General features: G+C 36.9%; 1 protein-coding gene across 2 annotated transcripts; it reads left to right on the top strand.

Moving 5' to 3' along the window:
* The first annotated feature begins 3 nt into the window (after nucleotides 1-3).
* Nucleotides 4-21,771, top strand: CCDC34 (coiled-coil domain containing 34). 2 transcript variants are annotated; one of them, XM_053561239.1, is made up of 6 exons: nucleotides 4-379; nucleotides 3,709-3,841; nucleotides 8,894-9,001; nucleotides 18,757-18,915; nucleotides 19,470-19,611; nucleotides 21,246-21,771. In XM_053561239.1, exons 1-6 carry the CDS (start codon nucleotides 48-50, stop codon nucleotides 21,458-21,460), a joined length of 1,089 nt encoding a protein of 362 aa, XP_053417214.1. In that variant the 5' UTR covers nucleotides 4-47; the 3' UTR covers nucleotides 21,461-21,771. The 2 variants fall into 2 exon arrangements, with proteins under 2 accessions (XP_053417214.1, XP_053417215.1); XM_053561240.1 differs by lacking the exon at nucleotides 8,894-9,001 and having other exon boundaries at nucleotides 10-379.
* Nucleotides 21,772-23,811: the final 2,040 nt, after the last annotated feature.

Genomic DNA, 23,811 nt, shown 5'->3' on the forward strand with positions numbered 1-23,811 from the left:
GACGGCGTCCCCGCCGCGACTCCTCCAGTTTGAACTTGGCGGGCCCGATGTTGGCGGCCGGGCAGTGGGGGGCTTCTCCCTCTACCTACACCCTTTACTCCGCGGATGGCAGACCCGGGTCTCGGCCCTCATTGAGCTCTTTTTCTGTCCTCGTGATGGGCGCCCAGGGAGAAGGGCTGGAGGTGAGGTGCCCACCGTCGCCGCCAGTCAGCTGCAGCAATTCCACCATGTCGCTGTTGTCTCCCCTTGGCCACCAGAGCTTCCCGTTTGACGAGGACGACGGTGGCGGGGAGAATGAGGAAGAGGCAGACGAAGATGCGTCTGACTCAGAGGTCAAGGTGGCAAGCTCGAGAAGAGTGCAGTTACAGGGGCGCGCCAGGTAACCCCGAGGCCGCCGGGCCGACACAGCCCTTTCCAGCATTCCTTAGAGACCCGTCTGAGCATCTTATTTGCGGCCACTCTCCTGTCTTCTGCCTCAAAAGCTGCGCAGGCATCTGCGTCCTAAGGTGCAGCTCCTTTATTTGCACATAAGGAGGGCAGAGTCTTACAAATGACAACAGGTTTCCTATGACTCTTGATTTTTCCTGACATATGGCGTTTGCTACAATTTCGATTCCCAGAAAAAGACAGAAAGTCCCACACACACACAATTTTGCTGCTATTTCAGGAGTTTTATGAATCCTCAAAAGCTAGATTGTGAACTCCAGAAATGTTGTCCAAAACTGTCACACTGAAATGTGGTTTACTGCACCTTAGTAGTATCTGATTATTTTGAAAAAAATGTACTGATTGTGAAATAGATTGTAGTAAGTAGGTCACTTTTTATGTCATAAGGAGCTGAAGCACAGAGGTTAGCACCGTTAACTTTAGCATGCAGAGGCAAGGTTGGGTATGATCTCAAAATGAACTTAAGAGTGGATACAGGCCATTAAAATGATCTCAGTATGTTTATTTCTACAATTATTCACTCAGCAAACATTTATTTTGTGCCATATAATTAGTTTTGGTCCTGGGGACTGTAATCAAGATGTGGTCTCTACTCTCATGGAATTGAAGCCTAGATCAATCTGCTTATTTTACAGATAGCAAAACCATTGCTTGGAATAAAAATAAAAGGTCTGAATGAAAGGCATGTACCTACTTATTAGCAGACCTGGGCCGAGTACCGAGATGTACCCATCAAGTTCTCTTTCCTGTTCTACCTGCCCTTGTATTGAGTGTATGGAAATACCAGCAAAGGATCTATCCCTGGCAGGAACATCTCTTGAGACAGGCCTAATAATGCAGGTCCATTCTGTGATAGACTCAGACATTTTCTTCAAAAAGTATTTAAAAGTTCCTGATTGTCAAATTGTGTAAGGCACAGAACAGGATTACTAAGAAATACAAGCCAGAGAGCTCATGTTTTATGTGTTAAGTAGCAAAATAGCCTCAGTATATGGCACTCATATCTAGATTGAGTGAATGAAATGTAAAACTATATGAAGCAACCCACATACCTGGTTACAAGAGTGAGTCTGTTAAGGATGGGAAGTAAAGTAAGTACATTGTTGAGAATGGAGATCAGTAAGAGTAAACCAAGCAAGTCACTTGTTGCTACACACTGGTTGTAGCAACAAAAACCTGATCAACCTGATAGTAGAATTTAATGATAGAGCTGCAATTTTAGGAATATGTTTTTATCTGGACCTTTGTTCGGATTCTTTAGGACTGAGTTGGGCTCAATGGTGTTTAAAATAAATTTCTAGGCTTTGGTAAACACCTTCTGAGTATTGTCAACAAGAGTAAGCAGTGTAGATGCAGGTTAGCAGCCTGAGAAATAAATAAATGGAGATTTCACATTAGCTTCCAAGAACCAGATCCCTGACCAAATGAATTCTGCCAGGGGATAAGCCAGACATATCCATGTCTCACTTATCCAAAACCTAAATGAGCTGGTAGCACCTAAGGCTTACTACAATTACTACACTTACTACACTTCAGGTCCTATGAATCAAAGGAGTAGTGAGGATATGGGTTTGGAAAGAGAATGTAGGAGTTGGCAGGCCTTGTGCATGGCAAGTATCAGATGCTTGTTAAATACTCAGTAAATGGGTGCTGAATGAATGTCTACTTCCCAATTCTGATAGTAGAATTTAATGATAGAGCTGGAATTTTAGGAAGACGGATAGGGTGCTTATTTTTAAAATTCAAAAAATTTAGCACTTCCTTTTAGTAAAAATAAATTTTTAGAAAATTTTCTCATTCTTCCCTATTTCTGACCTTTTAGTTGGTGTCCTGGACAGCTTAGGGGTGATGGAATGAGGAGAGCAGGCAGCCTGAGTCATAGCCATGCAGTTGTTCTGGGCTGTAAGCAGTCCTCAGTGAAGCAGCTGCGTGGAACTGTCTCCATCCTTCACCTCCCTCAGGTGGAGACTGTGGTAGGAGGTAACCAGATTGGAGAGAAAAATACACCCTAAATATTAGCAAAAGGTTGTCAGCCTAAATCAGCGATTCTCAACCTAGAGTCGCTACCCCTTTGGGGGCTTCCTATATATCAGATATTTACATTACAATTCATAACAGTAGCAAAATTACAGTTATGGAGTAGCAACGAAAATAATTTTATGGTTGGGGGTCACCACAACATGAGGAACTGTATTAAAGGGTCGCGGCATACGGAAGGTTGAGAACCACTGGCCTAAATGTTAAGAGAGGGGCCATATTGGGGCCATATTCTTTTTGGTAGCTTTTTAGTTCAGAGCAATTTCAAAGTTATAGAAAAGTTGAAAGACTATAAAGAACAACTTTTTACCCTCCACCCACAAACCCAATTGCTTAACACATTTACTTCCCCGTTTTCTCTGTGTATATACATTTTTTCCCTAAACTGTTTACAAAAGGGAAAAGCAAATGTCTGCTCCAGGATCTGATTAGGATTATGTGTTATAATTAGTTATTAGTTGTCTAGTTGAGATTTTTAGAAATAAATTGTTGACCTCAAGGCATATGGATATAGTTTATCCCAATGGGGTTTTTAAATAATGTAGTTTTAAAAGATAAAGGCAGTTTGATGGACAAACTAATTCAGATGTTAGAATTCCTTTTCATGATCTTTCATAAATATATTTATACATAATTCATTTGCATGTATACAGTAGAACTTCTGTAAGTTGACCACCCAGGGACTGTAAAAAACTAGTCAACATATGGAAGTGGTCAACATAAGAAACTAGGTGTACTATACATTGAGTATATGTGATGCATGTCTGGTCTATGAAAATTAGGTCAACTTAAGGATGTGGTCAGTGTAGGAATGTTGTCAATTATGGAGGTACGTAGTATTTATAAAAACCACAAATTAGGCGGCACCTGTAGCTCAGTGGCTAGGGCACGTACACCCAGGCTGGTGGGTTCAAACCTGGCCCCGGCCAGTTAAACAACGACAACTGCAACAAAAAAATAGCTGGGCCTTGTGGCGGGCACCTGTAATCCCAGCTGCTGGGGAGGCTGAGCCAAGAGAATAACTTAAGCCCAAGAGTTTGAGGTTGCTGTGAGCTATGACACCATGGCACTCTACCAAGGGTGACTGAGATTCTGTCTCAAGAAAAACCCCCACAAATTATAAGTACATTATTAAGTTTTGCTTTCGCTGTATAGTTAAGTGATTATGACTAGTAAAGCAAAAGATTTTCATGTCCAAGTGCTATATTAGCTTCTTTTTTGCAGCACTGAAGTTGAATCCGAAGATAACCGAGAACAGAAACAGAGCCTACCAGAAAACAGCTTGACACCATGGGAAGTGTGGTTTGTTGGCAAAGAAAAAGAAGAACGTGGCCGGTTGCAACAGAAAGCTCTAGAGGTAAAACTAGACAGTGTTCTTTTTATTTAATCCATGAACTCACAAAGTAGAGCTGCTGGGTGGCACCTGTGGCTCAGTCAGTAGGGTGCCGGCCCCATATACCGAGGGTGGCGGGTTCAAACCTGGCCCCGGCCAAACTGCAACCAAAAAATAGCCGGGCGTTGTGGCGGGTGCCTGTAGCCAGGTGCCTGTGGCTGGTGCCTGCAGCTACTCTGGAGGCTGAGGCAGGAGAATCGCTTAAGCCCAGGAGTTGGAGGTTGCTGTGAGCTGTGTGAGGCCACGGCACTCTACCGAGGGCCATAAAGTGAGACTCTGTCTCTACAAAAAAAAAAAAAAAAAAGTAGAGCTGCTGTTATAAATTAAAATGTCATTGTTAATATCCCTGAAAATTTTTTTGCATTTGTTTGTGTTGGTTTACTGTATCAAATTTAATAACTCTTACTAAAAAAAAAATAATATGTTCATTATAAGAGCATTTAGAAAATACAGCTAAGCATAATTAAGAAATTTTAATTTCTGATTTTACCATTGGAAGATAACCATTGTTAATATTATGTCATGTAATGTTCCAGATTTTCTTCTATGTAAGTTATTTAAAAATTTAAAAAAATATATACATATATATAGAGAGAGAGACATACAATGGAGCTTCACTATATGTACATGTGCTTAAGGTAAATTCAACTATGTACACATACACAGTAAACTTCTTAAACAAAAATTAAAATAAAGATAGGTTCTACTTCTGTACATCACTCAAAGAACATGTTCCCTTGAGTGAGTGTGTGCTGACAATGGGAATCTGCTGGTCTTTCAGGGTGCTTAAGTTTCTCTGTGCTCCCTTTCTTATGTATGGACATTTCCATGTGTGTGATTCTTTTTTTGAACTTTTGCTATACAGACTCAGAAAACAAATAGTTTTAGATATATTTTCAGATGGATCCCTCAATTTCAACTCTTTCTATTTGCTGTTCAGAACCTGGTAAGCAAATAGATTTGGTTAGTTTGGTACTCCTCAAACTCACTGTCCAGACTCACTGTATGAATTCTTATTATCCAGACCCAGAAATAGCATCAAACTCTTTAAACCTGCTTTTTTTTTGGCCTGTTACATTATTAATATATTTTTCTATCATGAAGTATTTGTATAGGCCAGGTGCAGTGGCTCATGCCTGTAATCCTAGCACTTTGGGAGGCTGAGGTTGGAAAATTGCTTGAGGCGAGAAGTTTGTGACCAGCCTAGGAACACAGTGAGACTCCATCTCTAAAAAAAATACAACACTTAGTTGGGTGGGAAATGCATGTCTGTAATCCCTGTGATTTGGATGGCTGAGGTGGGAGTACCACATGAGCCAAGAAGTTCAAGGTTACAGTGAGCTATGGTCATGCTATTACACTCCAGCCTTGGAGTGTAACAGCAAAGCCCTCTCTCTCCAAATAACATCATTTCAAAATGGTTGTCTAATATTACTGAAGTATATTGAAAATCTATCAAATATATATTAAAATGTAGTTAACTGGCTCACTGGTGTTGGCTATTTTAGTTCATTCTAGTCTCTGTAATTTGGTTGTTATAAAAATTCTGAAAATTAAAGTTTTGTACTTCATGATCTGCCTTTGAATAAATTTTTCATATTAATTTTGAAACTAGTTATTTCTCTGATGTTTTTCTAACCAAATAGGGAGTCACATCTTCAGGAGGGTTGGTTGGATGATTCAAATGATTGTGAAAATTATTACATTCTGCTATTTCCTTATTGCATGATACTTAGTATTCTAGAATATAGATTTGTTCCTAGAAAATGCATTGAGAGGGTGACACTTAAAAGCAGAGCACGTGGCTTAAGAAAGACCTTATGGTTTGGTGTCTGGCTGGGTTAGTAAACGCCCTAAGTGCCAGCCTTCTTACTTGCTGGGGGATCTTAGGCAAGTTATTTAAAATTTCATTTCAGTTTTCTCATGTGTACAAGAGGGATAAAATCATACCCATGTCACAAGATTTTTGTGAGGATTAAATGAAACAAAATGTAAAGGTAGCCACCTTTGCTTTTATCTGTTATTATTTATGTCATTGCTATTCATTGTAATTTTCAGAATTATTATGTATTTTTTAGACCTCAAACTCTTCCTTTACTTCAACCTCAAGTATTAACTTTATTTATTCCATTATTTAGTGCAATAGCTTTTAAAAATACTTGTTCATAAGTGAGAAATCTAATTTTTATGTTACACATAAACACCAACTATTCAACTATTGTGTAAGCTGATTTTGAGCTATTGTGATACTCATATTCTTTTCTTGTCTTTTCCTTTTTTTATTTTCTAAGTCATGTTTTCCTTATTTTTCTATCCTTGTTTACTATATTCTCTAATTTGTTTACAGACCATATTAAAAGCATGATTTTTTTTTTTTTTTGAGACAGTCTGTCACCCTGGGTAGAGTGCTGTGGCATCTTAGCTCACAGCAACTTAAACTCTTCTTGGGCTTGGGTAATCCTTTTTCCTCAGCTTTCCAAGTAGCTACTGAGACTATAGGCATGTGGCACTACACCCAGCTAGTTTTTCTATTTTTTTTTTTTTGTTTGTTTGTTTTTTTTTTTTGGCCGGGGCTAGGTTTGAACCCGCCACCTCCGGCATATGGGACCGGCGCTCTACTTCTTGAGCCACAGGTGCCACCCTTTTTTTTTTTTTTAGTAAAAATGGTGCCTTGCCCTTGCTTGGGCTGGTATCAAACTTCTGAGCTTAGGTGGTCCAACCACCTCAGGCCCCGGAGTGGTAGGATTACAGGTGTGCTCCACCGTACCTGACCCAAAAGCACACATTTTTAACCATAAGGAATAGTTCATCTCAGATACCTGTTAAAACTAAAAAAAAGCATGAAGGCTAGAGAAGTAATTTTGCCAAGTTTCAGTTAGTGGCAGAACTAGAACTGGAACCTCGTTCTTTCGACTTTCAATTTAAGTGCTTTTTCCACAGTATCAAAATGTATTTTAGGAATACAAATACATCAACTTAGTATTTATTTTTGAATTTAACTTTATTTTCTTTAAAATTTGAAGGAAAATTTGTAGGCTAGTTGGATCATTAAAAAGATCATCCCCAGGGCGGCACCTGTGGCTCAGTGAGTAGGGCGCCGGCCCCATATGCTGAGGGTGGTGGGTTCAAACCCAGCCCCGGCCAAACTGCAACAACAAAAAAATAGCCGGGCGTGTGGCGGGCGCCTGTAGTCCCAGCTGCTCAGGAGGCTGAGACAAGAGAATCACTTAAGCCCAAGAGCTGGAGGTTGCTGTGAGCCGTGTGACGCCACGGCACTCTACCGAGGGCAGTAAAGTGACACTCTGTCTCTACAAAAAAAAAAAAAAGATCATCCCCACTCATAAATTTGATTTCAGCAACAGACATTTAGATTTGTCTCACATATTTTTGTGGGACTGTATTAAAAAATTATTCTAGACCATTAAAATTGCTCACTTAGAAAATTTTATATATTGTTACTATTGTTGAGATGATAAATACGGTATACTTTCTGGGTTGGCAAATTACTTGAACAGACATCCTGAAATTAGAGCACTATTTTGGTCATTGGTAGCATTTTCTAGGTACTTTGGACCCTTCTTTCTTCTTTAATTCCTATATCAACATTAACTAAAATGTTCAGTCATAAGATAGGAGTACGAAGTCTGATCTTTTCACTGTTCCTTACCTGGTGTTCATATATGACTACCCTGGTCCCCACTATTTCTTCCTCATTTTCTCTTCTATTCCCTTAGCACTTAATTCTTTGGTGTATAGAGGATCAGATTAGATCAGAGACTTCTGGGATTTTATCCTTATATCTCAGTTTTTTTCTGGCTGTGTGGTAGGTGCACCCTAGAAGTGGATCGAGTGAGTAATCAAGGAATAACAACTGAGGTAGTGAAGAATCTTTAAAACCAAAATGGACATTTGCTTTGGGGGGGGGGAGGGTATAGTGTTTAAAAGCTGAAAATTCTGAGTGAGGCCAGTAGTTTTTATGCAGCAGAATTTTAGGATGAGAGGTGGTGGAAGATGGATATCCCGGTGGCAGGATATCCTTAGATAAAACAACATGAGTTCTAAAAAGTTTGTTCTTAGTGTCAAGTGTTATTATCTTCATTTAAAACACTTGAATTGGTCTGAGCTGAAAAATTGTCTTTCCCATGACTACTCATACCCAGGTAGGTCTTAGGGAAAGGGTATGGGGAAGAGGAGTGGAGACCAATGGAAGAGATACATAAAAGTATCTGATTATTAGTATCTAAAGAGAAAGAAGAAAAATAACCAGTAATTATGGTTGTAGAGTCCTAGCAAAGTCTAGTTTGAACCACATTCTCAACTAATGCAGTAATTTAACTGATGAGTGACAGAGTGGTGGTGTTTAGCTTGTAGTTTTATTTGGCCATACCTTTCACATTCTTTATCCTGAGGAAATGCCCAAACGTGTAGATTCGAGTGACAGCAAGGCTGTTAAATAATCTGGGATATGAATGTGGTTTTGTTTTAAACTCCAGCAGCTAAAAAATCAGTGAAGAAAACTCTGGATTTTTTTTTCCCCCCTCAGGAAAATTGAACGGCTTCTTTACATTTCTTCTTTGGTGTAACTCTGAATTAAAATTTTAATTTAGGGATTATTTAATTCCTATCCTTTATCTTAATCAAGAATCTAGAAGCTTTTTATAACTGTTAAAAAAGTTGCGATTCTCTTGAGCTTCTGCCAGTAGCTTACAGTGATGCCAAAATTTATGTGTGGGAAAGTTGATTTCAATGAGGGTAATTTAGCTGAAGTTTAGTCTAAGAAACTAGTGTTTTGCTGCCAAGCAATTACTTGTACATTTCTAAAAAATGACTTAGGCTTCTTACCAATGCGTTCTTTCATCATAGACTGGTTACTTAAGTAAGTTACTGTCACTAGTGGTATATGCTCTATGAAGGAAAGTATATTCTTGTTTAATTTGGTTAACCTCAGCCCTTTTTAAAGTATGTGATTTAGGTAATTCTATTCATTGTTGCTTTTTGGTTAAATAAAACCCACAGGAATTAAATCAACAACTAGAGAAAAGAAAAGAAATGGAAGAGCGTGAAAAAAGAAAGGTAATTGCTGAAGAAAAGCATAAGGAATGGGTTCAGAAAAAGAATGAGCAGGTAAGGAGAGGAAAAAAATGTACACACATTAACATCTCTTTTGCAGAGTCTTCCCATTACCCCTCATAACCCATTACCCTAGGTTTTTAAAACTATTTCTCTTCAATTCTGTCTCCTCTGGCTTTTTTTTTTTTTCCTACTCTTATGGACATTTATCATTTATTTGTCCTGGGCCCTTTGCCCTCTACTTTTCTTTACCCTGCTGTGGCTTCCACTAACATCTGCCTGCAGGCAATTGCCCAGTTGTGTTTCTAGAGCTGATCTTCTGAGGCTGTTGGGGGCGGGGTGGGGTGGGGTGGGGGAGAAGGTTCCTTCACATTCTTGTAATTCCTTTATTTCTGTTTTTAGTCTTCTCAGTCATCTAGGCATAATCAAAATTCTTCTGATGCTCTTAATCATCCCCTCTTTTTTTTGGAGGGGGGCAGTCTCACTTTATTGCCCTCCATAGAGTACTGTGGCATCACAGCTCACAGCAACCTCCAACTCCTAGGCTTAGGTGATTCTCTTGCCTCAGCCTCCTGAGTAGCTGGTACTACAGGCGCCCGCCACAGCGCCTGGCTATTTTTTTGTTGCAGTTTGACCAGGGCCGGGTTTGAACCCACCACCCTCTGGATATGGCGCTGGCGCCCTACCCACTGAGCCACAGGTGCCCATCATCCCCTCCTTTTCTGTACATTTACTATTCCCCTATTTGTGATCTCTTCCCAAGTAGTCTAATTACATCTTTCAGCTTATTTACTATTTAATTCCTCATACTGGAGTATAAGCTCCATAAGGGCAGGAGGTTTTGCCTCTTCAGCATTAACTCGATTAGTGCCTGACACGTAATAGATGTCCAAAATATTTGCTAAATGAATGCATCCATCCTCCATGTCTCTGCCAGACTAGGCTTGCTAAAGAAATCTTACTGTCATTCTATAGTTCAAAAAATATTTTTCATGGTTCCCCATGTTTCTGAATAAGTTTTTAATAATTCAACCTGGCTAGTTAGAGACCTTCTGCTCTACTCCCCAAACTTCCGTTTCACCATGTCTCCCTTTATTCTATGCTACTATTTCTTACTGGGGATCTTTTGGGAGCACATAAGGTTTAATCACAGCCCATCTTCTTGGAGAATTCGTTTTACTGGAAAATTTTGAGAGGAAAAATGCCAAATGCATAATTGGAGTAAACATAAATTTTATATTATTTTTGAGATACAAGCAGTTTTCATAGAAATCTTGAGCTTTGGGCTATGCTTCCCAGCCCCCAGGAGTATGTGTTCATGAGAAATTTTGAGAACATTTCCTTTCTTATTGTTTCTCACTTCCTTATTTTTAACGTATGATATTTCATCAGCATGGAATCTCATCATATCCTCCACCCTACCTTTCCTTTTATCCTTCAACTCAAATTGTTTCTTGCATGATCCATTTGCTGATCATACACTAGAGAACCTTGTTCAATCTATATTACTTTTATGGCACGTTAGTAGATACTCACTTTACTATGTATGCATAGTATGTGCATAATATATGCATAGTATGTGTATATATGTGTTACATTATGTATATAGCTTCACTTCCCTTACAATTTTAAGATCCTTAAGAACAGGAATTATTTTTTATACTTCTTTTTATTCATTACAAGATTTAGTGTGAGGCTTTGCATATAGTAACCATTTGTATTGGGTTACACATTAGAAAATTTTAAAATACTTATTCTGTTGTCAGTTTGTTTTCTGTTGTTGGACAGAGTTTTAAGTTTTTAATTTCTAATTTTTTGTCTTTATTCTCGAGACAAATGCCCAGAAGTGTTAATAAGATTGCTGAGCAAATAATTGCAGTAAACTGAAGATGACATAGCCTTCTTTATCCAAGTATTACAAGAAGAAAATTATATAATTATAAATGTATTTGTTCCTTACTTTAGAAGTCAATTATTTTTTTTTTAAGTTTGCTTCATCTCATAATGTAACAAGAAAGAACTCTTAGTGAATAAATGCCAAAATCAAAATAAGTCTGTATGACCATTATAAAACTTTGAGTAATACTTTTTTAAAATTCATAACTATAAAACAAAATCGTCTTACATGTACAGAATAGTATGTTCTTTCCTCTAAAAGCCTGTCTTATCTTCAAACTCCATTAAGTTAATTTTACCATCCCAGTCAAACAGTATAGTTTTTTCCTAAGAATGTAAGAGACTGCTGAGGGATGATATATTCACGTTTTAATTAGCGGCAGCAGACCTAATCTAATTATTTGAGAAAAAAAATTTTGTTTTTGTCGAGAAGTGGCTGGCTCTGACGTAAATCACCAATTATTGAAGGCAAGATTCCCAGAGGTAGAGACTAGTTCAAAAATGAACCTTGAGAAGTTAAATTTATCTGTTCTGCAGAACTTTTGTGCATGTTAAGGAATAATTGATTACTCAAATTGTTTTTTCCTTTAAAACTCTCAGATTTCTTGTTTCAGCCTGAGCTGCGTTTACCTCTGTTTGGAAAGCCTGCTCTCCTGGTTCTTCTCTTCCTGTCTGGCATCTAGCTTCTTTCTCCTCTGTTTATGTTTCATGGTGTGTGGTCCTCCCCTGCCTCCAGCTTCATTCACATTTTAGCTCTATGGCTGCTATTTTCTCTGAGTCATTTTCACTGGGTTCTATCAAAAAATCAGACATACAGAATTTATGTATCCATTAGCAAAGCCAGTTTCTTATAATATGACTGTAAATTGTTAATGCTTTTAAAATAAATGGCTTATCTCCACTGGTACTCTTACATTTGTGTTGTCATACTAATTTATTTTCTAGATTTGTTTTTACAGTATGTTAGCCCATGTTTTATAAAAGGGACTTTGTTTACAGTGTTTTTAAAAATTATTTTAAAATTATTTAATTTTTAAAATACAATTTTTTTTATGTAAAAAGTTAATTCAGATCAGCAAGGTATGTATGACTGATAATGCTGTTACCAGTACATCTTTTCTGCTTTTAATCAATGTTTACTCAAGATTTACTATGTGCCAGGCGCTACTGAATGAACCAAAATAGAAATTCAGAAACTTTAAGTAGCCAGGTGTTTTGTTGGTTTCCTTTAGTTGTAAGAAACAAGGATTCTCTCAGGGCACCATCTTACATAAAGGAAGATTTATTGTGTTCTGTGTGGTGAGAACTAGCCAGAAAATCTGAAGCCACTTAGTGGCCAACTTCTCCCTCAGTAGTAGTGACTACTCTGAGTGACTGCTCTGTTCTTTTGTTTATGAAGGCATTCTATTCCCTGTTCTTTAGTTTAAATCCTATAGAGCAGTAGTTCTCAACCTTCCTAATGCTGTGGCCCTTTAATATAGTTCCTGTGGGTCGCGACCCACAATTTGAGAACCGCTGGTATAGAGGGTCTGTCTGATTTTTAAAAAATTAATTTCAGTGATCTGTAATTTGCATACAATAAAATGCATCTATTTTTAAATTTGACAGCTTTGGCAAACTTAGGTACCTGAGTAACTAGCCAGCACCACAGTGAAGATATGGAACGTTTACACCACCCCAGAAAGTTCCCTTTGTACCCCTTTGCATTCAGCCCCACTCCCTGTCCCCAAATAGCCCCAGCTCCAAGGAACCCTAATTTGCTTTCTGTACCTCTAGACTAGAGCTGCCATTTCTAGAATTTCACATAAATGGAATGATAGAATATATACTCTTTTGTGTTGTCTTTTATGTTGAAATTTTTCCTGATATTTAATGCGTTATTGATTCCCTTTTATTATTGAGTAGTATTCTGTGGAATACCACACACAGTTTGTTTATTCATTAGTTGATGGACAATTAGGTTGTTTTTAGTTTGGGGTTCTTATAAATAAAATTTCATGACCACTCATGTATAAGTCTTTTTGCGAACATTTGTTTTCAGTTCTCTTGGTTAAATGCCTAGGTAGGAACTCAATTACTAGCTATATATAACATGTGTTTAACTCTATAAGAAATTGCCAAACTTTTTTCTAAAGTACTTGCACCATTTTATACTCTCACTGCTATTGTGAGAAAGTTCCAGTTTCACATCTTTGTCATACTTGATATTGTCAGTCTTTTTCTTCTTAAGGCCTTCTAGTGCATGGGGAGTTGGTATGCCATTTTCATAAGCTTATTGTACTAGTCTTCTAGGGCTGCCATAACAAAATACCAGAGACTTGGGGGTTTTACAACAGAAATTTATTTTCTCATCGTTCCGGATACTGGAAATCAAAATGAAGGTGTCTCCTTGGTGCCTGTCTGGTTCCTCCCGAGGCCCCTCTCCTTGGCTTTCAGATGGCCTCTTTCTGTGTCCTTCACGGGGCTTTTCTTCTGTGCACACACGTCCCTGGTCTCTCTTCCTCTTCTAAGGACATTAGCTCTGTTAGATTGGGATCCCACCCTGACAAACTCATTTAAATTTGATTGTTCCTTTAAAGATCTTATCTCCAAATACAATCACATTGAGGGTTAGGGCTTCAACATAGGAATTGAGGGGTGAGAGAGATATAATTCAGTCATAATATTTAATTGACCACTTCTCCATCTCTTCCCTTGTTGGCTTAAGTCTTTTGCCCATTTTTTTGGAGGGGTTGAATGACTTATTATTAAGATGTAAAAATTCCTTATGTATTTAGGCTACCAGTCCCTTGTCAAATATATGTGTTGCAAATATTTCCTCCCAGGATCCATTAACTTTTTCTTAACGGTACTTTTTAAAGAAGTTTTAAACTTAGATCTAAGTTCCATATTTCATTTTTTTTATAATTTGTGGATTTTGTGTCCTGTTTTCCCACCTCTAAAGGTATAAAAATACTCTTTTATTTTCTTCTAGAAGTTTTATAACTTTAGCTTTGCCTATAAAGCTAAAGCTAATAGCTTTGCCTATTTTGAGTTAATTTTAAAATATGATATGCATTAAGAGTTGGGGTTCACTGGTAGACATATGGATTTCCAATTGTTGCAACACTAACTTTATTTTTTTATTTCAAATTAATTTGAGGGTGCAAACATTTAGGTTACATTGTTTTCAATTCCAAGGTAAAATTCAAGATGTAGTCGAACCCTTCTCCCAGGAGGCGTGCTAAACACTCTCACGTTGTACACTTTAGGTGAGATCTCACCAATTGTCCTCCCTCTTCCTGCCAATCACCCACTCTCTTCCCCTCTTCTCCTCTCTCCCTTGCTAGACTATGTATTTGTGTTTCATTGTTCATGTGGGCATGTAGTTACTCATATATTGGTTTCACATTAGTTTTGAGTACATTGGATATTTTTTTCCATTTTTGAGATACTTTACTAGGAAGAATACAGCTCCATCCAGGTAAACATAAAAAATGTAAAGTCTCATTTTCTATGGCTGAATACTCCATGGTATACATCTATCACAGTTTATTAATCCGTTCATGAGTTGATGGGCATTTGGGTTGCTTCCATGACTTGGCAGTTGTGAACTGAGCAACAGTAAACATTCTAGTGCAAATGTCTTTGTGGTAAAATGATTTTTGTACTTCTGGGTAGATACCTAGTAATGGGATGGCAGGATCAAATCAAAAGACTTTTAGTTCTTTGAGTATTCTCCATACTTCTTTCCATAAAAGTTGTATTTGCAATCCCACCGGCAGTGTAAAAGCATTTCCTTCTCTCTACATCAACGGTTCTGAACCTGTGGGTTGTGACCCCCATGTAACAATGAAAATACATCCTGCATATCAGATATTTACATTACAATTCATAACAGTAGCAAAATTCCAGTTATGAAGTAGCAATGAAAATAATTTTATGGTTGGGGGTCACTATAACATGAGGAACTGTATTAAAGGGTCGCAGCATTAGGAGTCATTAGGAAGGTTGAGAACCACTGCTCTACATCCTTGCCAGCATCTGTAGATTTGGGACTTTGTGATGTGGGCTAATCTCACTGGAATTAGGTGATATCTCAGAGTGGTTTTGATTTGCATTTCTCTGATGATTAGAGACAATGAGCATTTTTTCATGTCATTGTTGGCCATTCAGCTGTCATCTTCCCAGAAGTTTCTGTTCAACTCTCTTGCCCACAAAGAAAGCTTTCCTTTGCTTTTTTCTTATTGATTAATTATAAAGAAATGGGGTTGTTTGCTCTTTTCTTATTGATTAATTTGAGTTCTGTGTAGATTCTAGTTATCAGCCCTTTGTCAGATTCATAACATACCAAAATCTTCTCCCATTCTGAAGATGGTTTGCTTTAACTAACTTTATTTATTTATTTATTTATTTATTGAGATAGAGTCTCACTTTGTCACCCTCGGTAGCGTGCTCTGGCGTCACAGCTCGCAGCAACCTCAAACTCTTGGGCTCAAGAGATTCTCTTTGCCTCAGCCTCCCGTGTAGCTGAGACTACAGCACCCACCACAGTGCCTGCTATTTTTAGAGATAGGGTCTCGCTGTTGCTCAGGCTAATCTCGAACATGTGAACTTAGGCAATCCCCCCGCCTTGGCCTCCCAGAGTGCTGGGATTACAGGCGTTACACTGGGCCCAGCCTTCTAACTTTATTTTTTTTGAGATGACCTCTTAATGTGTTGTCCAGGCTGTTCTCAAACTCTCCTTTCACCTTCACCTCCTGAGTAGGTGGAGTTACAGGAACACCACTGTACTCGGCTCACAGCGTTGTTAAAAAGATAATTCTTTCTCTATTGAATTACCTTGGCATCTTTGTTTAAAATAAATTGACCATATATGTATGGGTCTATTTCTGGACTCTAATCTCATTCTGTTGATTCATATCCTATGCCAGTATCACACTAACTTGTTACTATATAGTTCTATAGTTCTTAAATTTATAATCTTGAAATCAGTTAGTATAAATCTTCCAACTTTTTAATTCCTTTCAAACTTAGGTACTCTGCATCTTTCCATATATCATTTAAAATCAGCTTATCAATTTCCCTAATAAGGCCTGCTCTAATATTGCTTGGCACTATTGGGATTGTGATAAATGTAACTATATAGATCATTTTGGAGAAAATTGCTATCCTAATAACATCAAATTTATATCTATAAACAGCTTTTCTTTCAATTTACTTACATATTTTTAAAATTTATCTCATTTTTTTAGTTTTCAAAATACAACAGTATTATACATTTTTAAAGTGTATTTCTAACATGTTATTTTGCCTTGTTCCTGATATTACCCTTGCCTGGTTTTGACATCAGAATAATGCTGAGCTCTTAAAATGATCTTGGATGTGTTCCCTTTTTATCTGTTTTCTAAAATAATTTATGTAGGATTTGGTATTTTTAAAATATGTCCACAATGATTTTCATATTATTAAAATATGAAATATCCTTAAATGTGTAATAGATTCTACCAGTGAAGCTGTCAGAAGCTGAAGTTTTTTAATGGGAAATTTTAAATTTTAAATTGTTTTTACAAGTAGAGGGCTATTTAGACACTGTTTGTTCTTGAATTAGTTTTGAATCTTTGAATTAGTTTTGAAAAGTGACCTATTTTAAGGAGTTTTAATATTTTATTTAAAGTATAGAACTTAGTGGAATAAAATTGTTTTTATCCTTCTCTCCTTTTGAAGTCTGTATGATCTGTAGTGACCTGCCACTCACCATCTCTGTGACCTTAGGCAAGTTACTTACCCTCTGTGTGCCTGAGTTTCCTCATTGTAAAATGGATTAGTGATAGTATCTACCTCATGTTGTGATAAGAATTGACAGTATAGGGCGGCGCCTGTGGCTCAAGGAGTAGGGCGCCGGTCCCATATGCCAGAGGTGGCTGGTTCAAACCCAGCCCCGGCCAAAAAAAAAAAAAAAAAGAATTGACAGTATATACATATAAAGTATGTAGAATAGTAACAGGTATAGTTAGCATCAATGAATGTTAGCTGAGATAAGTGAAAATACAGAACTTCTATAGTTGACCCACCTCCCTACATTGACCACCTCCTTAGGTTGACTAATTTTGTAGACCAGACATACACCTCATATATGTATCAGTACTGTAGGCCTAGTTCTTTATGTTGACCACCTCCATATGTTGACCAATTTGTTACAGTCTCTTGAGTGGTCAACTTACAGAGGTTCTACTGTATTGTAAGAACTGGATGATGCCTTGTTGATGAAGTTGTGGAAGAGAATCATGGCTCACACAGAGATTGAGAAAGATATGCTCCAAGATCTTTTTCAATTTATAGATGTTCTGACAGTATGAAGTAGTTAAAATCCAGTATTGTTCCAATCGCTATTGAGTTCTTAACATGAAAATATTTCATTTCACAACTGTCAGTTGACCAGCAAGAAAGAAATACCAGCAACTTGGATAGCAGCTTAGATAATTACTTGGGCGTTGATTTTTTAAGAAAACTGTATAGCACCAGACATACATTGTGTGTAACTGATATTTATTAGCTGGGTGTTAATTGAATGTATATATTAAAGTATTCTATAAGATGCTTTCAAGGAAAGAATTTCTTTTCTTGGCTCATATTTTTTTTAATTCAAGAAGGGTGATGCATATGGCATTTGTATTGCATATACAGAGTGGCCATAAAGTTTGTGTGCAATTTAAAATAGCACATGAACTTTTTATGCCTTGCAGATTAGCTTCCAAACCTTTGGTAAAGAGGACCAGTAATGTCATTGGTTATTAGGATTTAGCTGTATTGGTAGATTATCCTTTGAATAAGAAAGAAAAAACATTGAGTTATAGTTTATGTCAGGGATCAATAATTTTTTTTCCTGAAAAGGGCCAGTTAGTGAATACTTTAGGCATTTCTGGCCATATAGTCTCTGTTGCAACTATTCAGCTTTGCTGTTATAGTGTAGAAGCATCCATACACAATAAATAGTAAACAAATGAGTATAGCCACATTCCTATGAAACTATTTACAAATACAGGTGGCTGGTGGGCAACATTTGACCTGTGGTCCTTAGTTTGTCACCTTCTACTTTATTTAAGAATTACATAGCCAGAGATTTGCCTGAATCTGCCCTTTCACTTAATATTTGATGGACTTTCTTCATTTGTTCTCTGTCACTCACTGATGGTGAGTGGCAGGTCACTACAGATCATACAGACTTCAAAAGGAGAGAAGGATTTTGGCAAACTCTCTAGGAAATATGTACATATGTGTTTTAGAGTAAGGGTGAACATCTACTGAAAAATACTAAAGTCGGGCGGCACCTGTGGTTCAGTTGGTAGGGCGCCGGCCCCATATACCGAGGGTGGCGGGTTCAAACCCGGCCCCGGCTGAACTGCAACCAAAAAATAGTTGTGGCGGGCGCCTGTAGTCCCAGCTGCTCGGGAGGCTGAGGCAAGAGAATCGCTTAAGCCCAAGAGTTGGAGGTTGCTGTGAGCTGTATGATGCCATGGCACTCTACCAAGGGCCAAGAGGTGAAACTCTGTCTCTACAAAAAAAAAAAAAAAAGAAAAATACTAAAGTCTAGGACAGTCTTACAGATAAATTATAATTTTTAAACACTAATTTATTGAACAAATCTCTATTGAGTACCTACTGTTGACTCATTGCTATCCCAGGCTCTGAGTATACTTTGATGAACAAGGTCTCTGACACTCCCCTCATGAAACTTACAGCCCAGCAGGTAGACAGATACTGAACAGTTGATTGCGGATGTGTTATATATTTTCATAAACCACATTATGTAAACCACTGTGCTATCTATTTTAAGAAATAACTGAAGTTTATAAAATTACTGCATACAGCAGTCCTTCCTTAGATGAGTTAATTACAGGTAATCCAATTAAAATTACTTTACTTTTTCTAAGAAAAGAAAAGAAAGAGAACAAAAAATGAATAAGGAAATGGAGGAAAAAGCAGCAAAGAAATTAGAGAAAGAACATTTGCAAGAAAAAGCAAAAGAAAAATATCAAGAATGGTTAAAGAAAAAAAATGCCGAAGAATGTGAGAAGAAGAAGAAAGAAAAGGTATTTTTATTAAAGTGACGAGTTAGAATACATGCTTTAATGTTCATATTTGCCAACTATATTTTTTAAAAAGTGTGAAATAAACCACACTTGAAATAAACCTCACACTATCTTAGCATAAAGTAAGTACATGATGCTATCTCTATTACATTATGCTATGTTTAAGTTTCAAAAACAATTATGTATTTGTGGTTTTCTTATGTTGAAAAATATTTATCAGCTGTTGATATTTTTTCATTCAGATTCAAGACTTGTTATTCCTTTTAAATATTTTTGATGTACTTTCATGGCAAGTCTTATTACCATATTATAAATTATTCTTTTAAAACAGCAAATTGTGGGTTTGACATTTTACTGTTATTCAGAGGTAAACACTTTAATATCACATCTCTAATCATTTTCAGTTTTGCACTCACATTACAAAAATATAATTCAGTATCATGGTCAGTAAGCTGCTGTGATGGGAAGCTACATTCAGAATTTCATTCGGTAGGATTTGAATGGAATGTTAAGTTACAGAATCCCTGGAAATTCTTTGGTCTTGTCATTTTAAGGAAAAAGAAAAACAACGGCAAGCTGAATTACAGGAAAAAAAGGAAATAGCAGAAAAAAAATTTAAGGAATGGTTGGAAAATGCAAAAAATAAACCTCGTCCAGCTGCAAAGAGCTATGGTTATGCCAATGGAAAACTTACAGGTTGGTTTTTATGTTGTGCGGCTTATATAAATATGGCTTGCAGAAGCAAATATTATACATTTTGTTTCCTTTTGACAGAAATAGAAATGTGTAAAAATCATTTATCTTTTAAATCACTGTTTTCTGGAAGATTATATTACACTCTTGTTTCTGTGGAGATACTACACATTTATTATTCTCCATAAATCAGATACATGTATTTCTTAGAAACAGAAGTTGTAAAACTGCAAACTTAAGCTTTAAAGTAATGATTTCTAATATTAGTAAAGTTCTCTTATGTTTTTTGGATGATAAAGCCTGAATCAGGACATATTTAAGGGGTCATTTTGCCTCCCCTCCTTCTAACCCTGTCTAGACTAGAGCTTCCCATGCCTTTGGCATGTTACCTCTGCAGGGTGGAATAGTAGAGAGCACATCAGCACATCAAGCAGACAAAAAACCACCTGGCCTTTGGGCTTGGTCTGGTTAGAAATGGCAGTGCATGTTTTTCTTTGTGCTTCATGTTGGAAGGTCATTCCTTGCTGACAGCTGCCTTCACTTGTGTAAGTGATTTATTATTAAAATACTCCCATTCTGTTTTGTTCACACAATAGAACATATTCCAGACTTTGTTTTGGCCGTCTTGGTGAAGTGTGTGTTGATATATCTATGCAGAGTGGGTTGCCACTGCCTGACAGACACATTTCTGCTGTCAGGATTAGGCTTCTGTCCTGTGTCAAGAAGGTCATCCATTCTAGCTCCTGACCACGGCCTGCTTTTTTTGTTTTTCTTATTTGAAAAAAAGAGTAAAAAGCAGTGGTTTTAACCTAATGATTGGATAGTAAAGTTAAAACTTTAGGTGGGAATATACATATTGACTAGGTGTTAATTGCTAAAATAATACATTGCATTATTAATTTGTTTGTATTTTTAATGAGTTTAATTCTGACAAGCAGCATATTTGTCTGAAAATGCTCTTAAGTCTATTCTTCATGCTCATGTTAGTTTTATAAATGATGAAATAAAGGAATTTTTGTGCCTCTAGTAACAAAAGGACTTGGCGATGATTTGCAAAATGTTTCTTGACACACTTCATATGCATCATAAGTAGAAAAACATCCCATAATTAGTGATCAAAATTACAGTGATATTGTGAAATCTTATTAATCTGAGTGGCAATACTTTCGAACTTTTGTGATTCTAAGCAAGAACCTTGATTCACTTTAGCTACATGTGACAATAAATTTTTTTATGTAAACATTAGTGTCTGATAAGGGGAAGCTAGTGCACAATCAGTAGTTTTTTAGATTGCGTTAAGAGAATAATGAGTTAAGGTATTTTTTAATTTGAGGGTTCTTAAATTAATTTCTTAGTAAAATTTTTCTAAGAGTTTGTATTTATGTAGGTTTTAACATTATTGGATTCTTAGAATTATCATTTATGTTTTAATTTTTCTTATAATATTTGCAGTGTTTGGAAAGTGTTAATCTCTGAAAATATTCAAGAGTTCAAATTTTAAATGAGTCAAATTAGTTTATCAGTGATATTTTGCTTATTTGACATTTTAACAGTTCTCCAGGAATTTTAAAATAAGTGAGCTTTTTGATCTCAAGAAGTTTTTTATTTGTTTTGTTCTGATTTTTTAATAATTTTAGGTTTTTACAGTGGAAATTCTTATCCAGAACCAGCCTTTTATAATCCAATTCCATGGAAACCTGTTCATATGCCCCCTCCCAAAGAAGCTAAGGATCTATCAGGAAAGAAGAGTAAAAGGCCTGTGATAAGTCAACCACACAAATCATCATCTCTGGTAATTCGTAAAGCCAGAAGCAATCTTTGCCTTGGAACTCTGTGCAAAATACAAAGATAGCACATGTGGGAAATAGCATGTTTTTACCTGGAACTATTTAATTTTAAAATCAGGAATTGATTTTTACTGCTCAGTCAGTAACTCAACATTTAATTTGATTATTGACAATTCCTAATTTTTGCACTTGTATTTGGATCCTTAGAGTTAATGGAGGAAGATATTTTCTACATGTTGGTTTTTTTAAACCTTTCAAGGTTGATTTTGGCATAGTGTTTTGCAGAATAAGTGACTGAATTTGTATTCATTTTCTCTGTATTTTGCTTGTATTAAAACTGTACTATAATACTAATAAAACCAAAATTTTTTCTTGTGTTTTTTATTATTTTATGTTATTATTAACAGTTTACATTTATGGACATAATTAGATTAATTTGTTCAAAGAAGCATTTTCAGACTGTGCTTGAGATTACTTTTAGAAGAATCTAAATAGGTTGAAATCCTAGAGTTATCAAAGACGGTCTTTGCTGATGGCTTTTGCTATATTTTGTCCTGTATAGATACTTTAAAAGTAACTAAATAGAAGTATATTTAAAAAAAAAAAAAATAGCTAGGGTTGGGATTTTTTTTTTTTTTAATATATATTTTTTTAGAGACAGAGTCTCACTTTAATGGCCCTCGGTAGAGTGCCGTGGCCTCACACAGCTCACAGCAACCTCCAACTCCTGGGCCTGAGCGATTCTCTTGCCTCAGCCTCCCGAGTAGCTAGGACCACAGGCGCCCACCACAACTAGCCGCCGGCCCGGCTATTCTTTGGTTGCAGTTTGGCCAGGGCCGGGCTTGAACCCGCCACCCTCGGTATATGGGGCCGGCGCCTTACCGACTGAGCCACAGGCGCCGCCCCTAGGGTTGGGATTTTTAAAGGAAAACATTTTTTGGAAAATTTAAAAGCATTGTTTTATACTCTATATCTTAGACTGATGTGTAGTAATCTTGAGACACTCCACATTTTTCTACACTTTGTGAAAACACTTATACATTAATTGTCATAAGATTGCTGGCTTTGAAATTAGGATTATCAGTGTATTATATTTTAATATTGAAAATGTTAAATATCGGATAATATTTTATTGAGAAGGAAATTACAGATTTATTAAAAATACATTTTCATGATAAGTGGTTCAAATGATTACCAAAATAGCACTTCACACTTTTTGTTAAAGTCTTTTAAAAGTATGTATCTTCTTTAGGGGATGACTAAGAAATGAAAATTTGCTGTGGCAATATAAGGATCAGTGAGTTCATTTAAGTCATTCCCATTTAGGGTATATTACTTGTTTCTGCTAGATGAGTCGTCTGCCACATTTCTGGTGATCTGCAGTGTTGTCAATGCAAGAAAACAACAACAGAATCTTTAAAGGGTGTTCATCTCATCAGAAATCCAGAAGCATTAACTTCTAAGCAGAGAACAGTTTATTAGGAACCAGTAGGGTTGGTAGGGTCAAAATATGACTCAGGTTTAGAAGCCTGACCATATACTTCTTAAAACCTCTCAGATACAGTGAAACTCCAGATGGTTAACCTACTTAAGGAAATTCGCCTATACAGAGAGCATGTAGAATTTGCCAGGATAGCAATAATCCTGCATATAAAAAACGTGTGTGTTTGCATGTGCCTGAATTCCTGGAGGTTTTAGACATAGTTGCTGTATCTAATAAGACTTTAATTTCACAGAGTAAATTAAATTATAGCTATTAATGATAACCCTAGTAAGACTTCTCAATCATTGAAGTATTAATCATTTATAGATATATGTCTCTTGAGTTAAGTGTTTTGAGTTTTATTCTAAGTCTAATGGGAAGCCTCTGGAATTTTAAGCAGGGAATTGTTGAGATCTGGTTTACACTCTGTGATTACTCTGGCTGCTGTGGGGAAATGGGCCTGTTGGGGGTCAAAGAGTGGAACCAGGGACACTCAATGGATACAGTATCCAACAAAGAAGTCATGACAGCATGGATTAAGATGGCGGCAGTGACATGGTAGAAAGTAGAGGCGAGTTAGGGATGTTATGTAGAGGTGGAGCAAATAGGACAGCTAACGTTGGATGCCAGGTTGAAAGGATGAGGAAAAATCAGGTGTGACTTCTTGTTTTTTGCCTGATAAGTAGGTGAATGATGATAACTGTAACAAATACGAAGATTGCTAAAACAAGGTATATGGGCCAAGATGGGGAAAGAGTGGTTTTTAAGAATTCTGTCCTAGGGTGGCACCTGTGGCTCAAAGGGGTAGGGCACTGGCCCCATATGCCAGGTGGCGGGTTCAAACCCAGCCCTGGCCAAAAATTGCAAAAAAAAAAAAAAAAGAATTCTGTCCTAGATTTGTTAGGTTTGTAGTACCAACTTAATATTCTGATG

This window comes from Nycticebus coucang, chromosome 14 (assembly GCF_027406575.1).
Source record: "Nycticebus coucang isolate mNycCou1 chromosome 14, mNycCou1.pri, whole genome shotgun sequence".
Taxonomy (NCBI): domain Eukaryota; kingdom Metazoa; phylum Chordata; class Mammalia; order Primates; family Lorisidae; genus Nycticebus; species Nycticebus coucang.

What these genes read in the sequence shown, in the direction of transcription:
- CCDC34 (XM_053561239.1), top strand. Translation starts at nt 48, where the DNA reads ATGTTGGCGGCCGGGCAGTGGGGGGCTTCTCCCTCTACCTACACCCTT. An exon ending in TGCAACAGAAAGCTCTAGAG is followed by an intron (nt 3,842 to 8,893) that starts GTAAAACTAGAC and finishes TAAAACCCACAG; the next exon opens with GAATTAAATCAACAACTAGA. An exon ending in TTCAGAAAAAGAATGAGCAG is followed by an intron (nt 9,002 to 18,756) that starts GTAAGGAGAGGA and finishes ACTTTTTCTAAG; the next exon opens with AAAAGAAAAGAAAGAGAACA.